General features: G+C 38.0%; 1 protein-coding gene across 1 annotated transcript; it reads right to left on the bottom strand.

The window, feature by feature from the left end:
• Positions 1–4,011: 4,011 nt before the first annotated feature.
• LOC116130670 lies at positions 4,012–6,546 on the bottom strand. The gene is given in 4 exon segments (XM_031416394.1): positions 4,012–4,075; positions 4,140–5,088; positions 5,142–5,298; positions 5,428–6,546. Coding segments are annotated over 4 exon segments (2,289 nt in total).
• Positions 6,547–8,350: the final 1,804 nt, after the last annotated feature.

Below are 8,350 nucleotides of genomic sequence, written 5' to 3' on the forward strand. Positions count from 1 at the left end.
AATATGTTCAATAACAAAGTCAAGTTACTATTTCATGCATCACTAGACGTTCAAAGACATGACTTAAAGCATAAACCTTCCTAAAAACAAAAACTCCTCTTTTTTTTATTTTTTTATTTTTAAAACAGAAACATACTCCTAAAAAAAACAAAATAAAACACACACCTAAAAAAAAAAAAACAAAAAATAAAAAACAGAATGTAACACCCATCCAAGCGTAACTTCTTCCCCACACTTAAAACTTACATTGTCCCCAATGTAATACCCCAAATGTAGAGACAAGCAAATAAAACAAATAAAACAAAAAAAAAAAAAAATGGCAAAAAATAAAAAACTAAAGTCAAGGGAAAAGAAAATCAAATCTGAATTCTTGGGTTGCCTCCCAAGCAGCGCCTTTGGTTAACGTCGTTGGCTCGACTCTCTACATGGTCCTCACTACTCATGTATCGACTCCTCTAATCCCACCTCCTCAATAGTGTAAACTTGGAACCCTTCATAGTAAGGCTTAAGCCTATGTCCATTGACCTTAAACACCTTGTTTGTTTTCAAACTCTGTATTTCTACTGCACCATGAGGAAAAACATTAGTCACAATAAAAGGTCCCACCCAACGAGAACGTAACTTACTCGGAAATAACTTCAGCCTTGAATGAAAAAGAAGGACTTTTTGTCCAATTGAAAAATGATTCCTTGAGATCATCTTGTCATGAAAGGCTTTAGTCTTTGCTTCGTATATGTGTGAACTCTTGTAGCATCATTCCTCAACTCCTCAAGTTCTTGCAATTGCAACTTCCTATTAACGCCAGCTTCTTTCATCTCCATATTGCAATGTTTGATTGCCCAATAAGCCTTGTGCTCCAATTCCACTGGAAGATGATACGACTTACCGAACACTAATCTGTATGGGGACATGCCAATGGGTGTCTTATATGCTGTTCTGTATGCCCATAATGCATCGTCTAATCTCAAAGACCAATCCTTCCTGTTTAGGTTCCTGTTCATTTTCTTTTTTTTCTTCAAAAACCTACAAATCACAATTAAACAAAANAATAACTTCAGCCTTGAATGAAAAAGGACTTTCTGTCCAACTGAAAAATGCTTCCTTGAGATCATCTTGTCATGAAAGGCTTTAGTCTTTGCTTTGTATATGTGTGAACTCTCGTAGGCATCATTCCTCAACTCCTCAAGTTCTTGCAATTGCAACTTCCTATTAACAACAGCTTCCTTCATCACCATATTGCAATGCTTGATTGCCCAATAAGCCTTGTGCTCTAATTCCACTGGAAGATGACACGACTTACCAAACACTAATCTGTATGGGGACATGCCAATGGGTGTCTTATATGTTGTTCTGTATGCCCATAATGCATCATCTAATCTCAAAGACCAATCCTTCTTGGTTGGGTTCACTGTCTTTTCCAAAATTGACTTGATCTCTCTATTTGACACCTCCGCTTGGCCATTGGTTTGTGGGTGGTACGATGTGGAGACCTTGTGTGTGACATGGTATTTCTTAAGCAATGCCTCTATTGTCCTGTTGCAAAAATGAGTGCCCTCATCACTGATTATGGCCCTTGGTATCCCAAACATGACAAAAATGTTAGTTTTAACAAAATCTGCAACAACCTTTGAATTGTTAGTTTTGGTGGCTTTCGCCTCCACCCATTTGGAAACATAATCAACAGCTAACAGAATATAAACATTACCAAAGGAAACAGGAAATGGACCCATAAAATCAATGCCCCAAACATAAAAACTTTCAACAATAAATATGGGAGATTGTGGCATTTGATCTCTATGAGAAATGTTTCCCATTCTTTGGCAATTATCACATGACTTACAGAATATGTAGGCGTCCTTGAACAACGATGGCCAATAAAAGCCGCATTCCAATACCTTACAAGCTGTCCTCTGTGGTCCAAAATGTCCTCCAGATGCATAGGTATGACAGAAGGTTAGGATAGGAGTAAATTCATGTTCAGGCACGCACCTTCTTATCACTCGGTCAGCACAATGCTTCCACAAATATGGATCGTCCCAGGTATAATACTTAGCATCACTCTTGATCTTGTCCTTTTGAGCTCTAGTCAAATCATTTGGCAACACGTAAGTAACCAAAAAATTGACAATATCTGCATACCATGGTGACACCATTTCATTGGAAAACAATTGCTCATCCGAAAATGTTTCCTGTAAAGGAAGTTCATCGCTGCCACGAACCAAACGGCTAAGGTCATCTGCTACAAAATTCTCTGCTCCCTTTTTATCTTTAATCTCCAAATCAAATTCCTGGAGGAGAAGAATCCACCTAATTAGCCTTGGTTTTGCCTCCTTCTTTGTGAGCAAGTACCTAAGAGCTGGATGATCAGAAAAAAAAAATGACTTTAGCACCCAACAAATATGACCGAAATTTCTCTAAAGTAAAAACAATAGATAAAAGTTCTTTTTTAGTCGTAGAAAAATTTAGCTAGGCGCCATTCAAGGTCCTAGATGCACAATAAATGGCGTGACACGCTCTGCCAACTCGTTGACCCAAAACAGCACCTAATGCAAAATTGCTCGCATCACACATAATTTCGAAAGGTAGCTCCCAATTAAGTGGTTGTATCACTGGTGCTGTCATCAACATTATTTTCAGCTTGTCAAATGCCACCTTNAATGTCGTATTCTCTAGATCTTCTGGCGCTATGACAATCTGGTTATACCCTAAAAATCCATCAAGAAAACAGTAATAAATATGACCAGCTAACCTCTCAAGCATTTGATCAATAAAGGGAAATGGAAAGTGATCTTTTTGAGTTGTTGAGTTCAACTTCCTGTAATCAATGCACACGCGCCAGCCTGTCTGAATACGTGTAGGGACCAACTCATTGTCTTGATTTTTCACCACTGTAACACCAGATTTCTTGGGGACAACTTGTACTGGACTTACCCACTTACTATCAGAAATTGGATAAATTACCCCAGCATCTAAAAGCTTTAGGACTTCTTTTTTCACCACATCCATCATTGGGGTATTTAATCTTCGTTGCACTTCTCGTGTCGGTTTAGCTCCTTCTTCTAACAGAATCTGATGCATGCATATGGAAGGACTAATCCCCTTAATGTCAGCTATGGTCCAGCCAATCGCTTCCTTATGCTCTCGCAACATTCGAACTAGTTTCTCTTCTTGATTGGGTGTTAAATTCTTCGACACAATTACCGGCAGTGTCTCATTCTCTCCCAAGTACACATACTTCAAATGGCTCGGTAATGGCTTCAACTCCAATATAGGGGCCTGCAAAACAGAAGGCAATAATTTTTTGTGAGAATCATGGAGCTTTATAAAAGAAACTCCATACCTTTCTGGAATCAGTTTTAAAGAATGTAAAGCTGCCACTGTCTCCTTCAATTCTTCACTGAGCTCCATCTCTCATTTCTCCTTTGATTCCACATGTTTGAGAAGGGCAACCTCTAACTCATCTGCATTATTCAACTCAAAGACCTCTTGCACTATGGAATCAACGGGATCAACAACATCAATAGCAAAAATAGATTGAACATCAGTTGGATATTTCACGGCATCAAAAATATTAAAACGAATTACTTCACCATCAAATTCCATCGTGAGGGTACCATCATGAAAATCTATTTTTGTCCGAGCCATATTTAGGAATGGTCTTCCTAGTAAGATAGGTGCAGGGTCAGGAGAAGAGGAATCATCCATATCCAGAATGTAGAAATCAGTCGGAAACATTAGCTCGTTGACCTGCACAAGAACATCCTCAACTACTCCTTTAGGGTATGCATTAGTGCGATCAGCGAATTGGATAATAACACCAGTATCTTTCATAGGACCTNTGTCGGTTTGGCTCCTTCTTCTAACAGAATCCGATGCATACATATGGAAGGACTAATCCCTTTAATGTAAGCTATGGTCTAGCCAATCGCTTCCTTATGCTCCCGTAACATTCGAACTAGTTTCTTTTCTTGATTGGGTGTTAACTTCTTCGACGCAATTACCGACAGTGTCTCATTCTCTCCCAAGTACACATACTTCAAATGGCTTGGTAATGGCTTCAACTCCAGTATAGGGCCTGCAAAACAGAAGGCAATAATTTTTGGTGAGAATCAGGGAGCTTTATAAAAGAAACTCCATACCTTTCTGGAATCGGTTTTAAAGAATGTAAAGCTGCCAATGTCTCCTTCAATTCTTCACTGAGCTCCATCTCTACTTTCTCCTCTGATTCCACATGTTTGAGAAGGGCAACCTCTAACTCATCTACATTATTCAACTCAAAGACCTCTTGCACTATGGAATCAACAGGATCAACAACATCAATAGCAAAAATAGATTGAACATCAGTTGGATATTTCATGGCATTAAAAATATCAAAACGAATTACTTCACCATCAAATTCCATCGTGAGGGTACCATCATGAACATCTATTTTTGTCCGAGCTGTATTTAGGAATGGTCTTCCTAGTAAGATAGGTGCAGGGTCAGGAGAAGAGGAATCATCCATATCTAGAATGTAGAAATCAGTCGGAAACACTAGCTTATTGACCTACACAAAAACATCCTCAACTACCCCTTTAGGGTATGCATTAGTACGATCAGCCAATTGGATAATAACACCAGTATCTTTCACAGGACCTAGATTTAATGAAGCATAAATAGATCGTGGCATAACATTAATCGAAGCTCCTAAATCTAACATAGCTCTCTCAATAATAGTGTTACCTATCTTAAAAAGAATTGTAAACATACATAGATCCTTGCATTTGGGAGGAAGTTTTCTTTGGAAAACTGCTGACACATTTTCTCCCATTATTATCTTCTCATCACCGTTCAACTTTTGCTTATTGGTGGATAGCTCCTTAAGAAATTTCGCATACCTTGGCACTTGCTTAATTGCATCCAACAGAGGTATATTCACTTCCACCTTGCGAAACATCTCCAAAATTTCTTTATCCTTCTCTTCTTTCTTTGACTTCGCGAATCTGCCAGGAAAAGGAAAAGTATTAGATTGAAGTTGAATTGAAGGGTTAGGAATTACCTTTGATTCAGTTGTAGCCTCTTCTTTCTCAATTTCATCTTCAATCTCTGCTTCCTTTGCTACACTTGGACTGTCCAGTTTGGTTCTTCCACTTTCTTGCCACTTCTTAGTGTCACTGCATTCACATTCTCCTTTGGATTCACCACTGTTTGAGAAGGCAACTTCCCTCCAACTTGAGCCTCTAAACGACTTATAGCAGTTGCCATTTGACCCATCTGATTCTTTAGACTTTGAATACTAGATCTTGTATCTTGTTGAAACTGTTTGGTATTCAACGCAAGGGACTTAACTATATCTTCTAGGGATGAGTTTGAACTCTATGAAGTAGGTTGCTTTGGTTGAAAACTTTGTTGTTGTCTATTCTGGAAGAAATTCTGTCCACTACTTACTTGTCTATTTCCTCCACAACTGAAATTTGGATGATCTCTCCAACTTGGATTGTACGTGTTGGAGTAAGGATCATGTTGCCTCGATGGTCCAGGAAAGTTTCCTGCTGCGTTGACTTGTTCAGTCCCTTCCTCTTGAAGTGTTGGGCACATGTCCGTTTGGTGTCCCATTGTCGAATATATCCCACAAGCTTTTACTTGTTGCGCATTCCCTACAGCCAGTTGTCTAACAAGAGAGGTAAGATCAGATAATTGTTGTTCAATGGAAGATGTACTTACCTCATTCACCCTTTTGGGTGGCGCATCATGTCTTGTACCAAACTGTTGGGAATTGGCAACCATGTTTGAGATTAACTGTTTGGTAGCTTCAGGAGTCTTATCCACCAACGCACCTCCACTTGCTGCATCTATCATATTTCTTTCCATAGGCAGCAATCCTTCATAGAGATACTAAATTAGCAATTGATCACAAATCTGGTGGTGAGGACAGCTTGCACATAGCTTCTTGAATCGCTCCCAATATTCATACAACGTCTCTCCATTATATTGCCTTATCCCACATATCTCTTTCCTGATGGTGGCAGCTCTAGATGCTGGGAAATATCTTTCTAAAAACATCCTTTTCATCTCATTCCATGTTGTGACTGTCCCTGATGGTAAATAATAGAGCCAATCCTTTGCATCATCCCCCAACGAAAAAGGAAAAGCTCGCAACTTAATATGATCCTCTGTCACTCCAGTCGGTTTCATGCTTGAACAGACAACGTGAAACTCCTTTAGATGTTTATTTGGATCTTCACCTGCACGACCACGAAATGTAGGCAACAAGTGAATTAGACCAGACTTCAATTCAAAAGCAACATCTAAAGTAGGGTACTAAATACACAAAGGCTGCTGATTAAAATCAGGGGCAGCCAACTCCTTTAATGTTCTGCCAGTGGCCATCTCTTCTTTTATCTCTGAATCCGGATCACTGGATGAACTGTGGGATGCTGAACCAAGGGCTATGTTTAGATCAGGAGATGAAGAACTTGCTTGACGTGACTCTTTTCGCAACTTTCGTAAACTGCGTTCGATTTCTGGATCAAATTCAAACTCTCCTGTAGAATTGGATCGAGTCATAAACCACTAAAATCACAAAATTAAGCCTAAATAAATAAAATAATAATAATACAAATATAAAAATAAATAAAAAATAAAATTTTTTCTTGACAACAACAAAAATTGGCTAAAAACCCTATTAAATGATCGAATTTGAGAACGAGAGGGTTGGGCTAGAACTAGTCTTGCTCAGAATGTCGTTTTCTTCGAAACGGGTACTCGCAGCACTCCTAGTTCAACCAAAATTTCTCTTAGGAATAGTACTGAGTAGTACTACTGTTCATGTTGAATAGTGCTACTGTTAAAAAAAATTTCTTTTTTTTTTTTCTTCAAAAACCTAAAAATCACAATTAAACAAAATAAAATAAAAATAAATAAATAAAAAACACAACTAAGCACTGATTAAACAAAATCACAAAAAAAAAAAAAAAAAAAAAAAAACGTAGAATATATAAAAAAAATCAACAAATACCAGTCCCCGGCAATGGCGCCAAAATTTGGTAGCGTACCGAATGCACCAAATTAATTAACCTTACTAACGTAACTACCGAATTGTATAAAGGGCAAGCAAGGGTCGATCCAATAGGGAACGACTCGATTAATTTCTATATTCTATAACAATAAAAACAACAGAAACGCATATTAAACTCTAAACAGTAAACCTGACAACAGTAATGAAAGGGGGTTTGTAATCAAGGCAAACTAAAGTAAAAAAGAGAAATAAAATGTCAGGTTAAACAATCAGTTCTCGGTTCAATATCCACCTAAACATGCATTGGACATAAAGTAACCGTAACACTGTTCTATCTCGTCATTATGGAACTACTGACCCTAGGAAACAACAAGCTCTGTTACCTAAATTCTCCCTTAGTTTGTCACTACTGAAACAAGCTCTTCGAGTAGATACTAACCCTTGAACAACCTAGAACAAGCTCTCTAAATTTAATTCAATGGCAGCCTTAAGAATTAGGAGAATAGATCAATCTAAGCAACAATCACGCAAGCTCGGATTATTTAACTTAGGTTATGTTATTCAAGACAATAGACCGAAAACTTGTCCATAATCAGCTATCATCATGCGTCACTCGTTGAATAGAAAAAGGACGATTACGTATCACAATTCCTAATTCTAACAGGTAAATTCTGATTAAACAATTTAGCAGGCCAAAACTAAATCACTCAAACAAGAATCACAGACAATTAAATCAGAATAACATAAACAATTCTAATAAAAACGAGATTGAGAACAATGTTACTGAAGTTAAGTTACACCAATGACATGAAATCAGGCTTCAAAATCCCCTTGAACTGAAGAAGGAAATTAGCCGCACATCTTGATCTAGAAAGCAAAAACTCTGAAAATTAAAACTCTACTGTCCTCTCCCCGTTTCACCTAAAGACCTCTAATTAAATAACATGTGTTTTCCTTAATTCTTCCCCAAGAATCACAGAATTTCTTTCCTAGACGTTTCCTAGAAGATAGACTTCGAGATTTGACAAAATCTTATCAGATATGGATTCCAGAATTCGTCTCCAGCTTGCACCAGGATTCTTGCAATGTAAAAGATCTTTTCTGGGCTCCATCACTCCATAAAAATTTTAGTCCAGGATGTGTAGATGAATCTGGGCTTTTGAATCACCCTTTTTCGATATCTGACGCTCTAGTTAGGCCCGTTTGAAGATCCAATACTCAGCTAAGGAATCCTTCTGCGACTAGGATTCCAGGTCTGGTTTTGGAAAAACTACTGAGAACCCAAACAAACTCGGATTCTCGCCCATAATATGTTCCTGAAAAGCTTGATTCGTCTACTTTAATTTCTCTGAA

The sequence above is a fragment of the Pistacia vera genome, unplaced genomic scaffold, assembly GCF_008641045.1.
Source record: "Pistacia vera cultivar Batoury unplaced genomic scaffold, PisVer_v2 Contig223, whole genome shotgun sequence".
Lineage (NCBI taxonomy): Eukaryota > Viridiplantae > Streptophyta > Magnoliopsida > Sapindales > Anacardiaceae > Pistacia > Pistacia vera.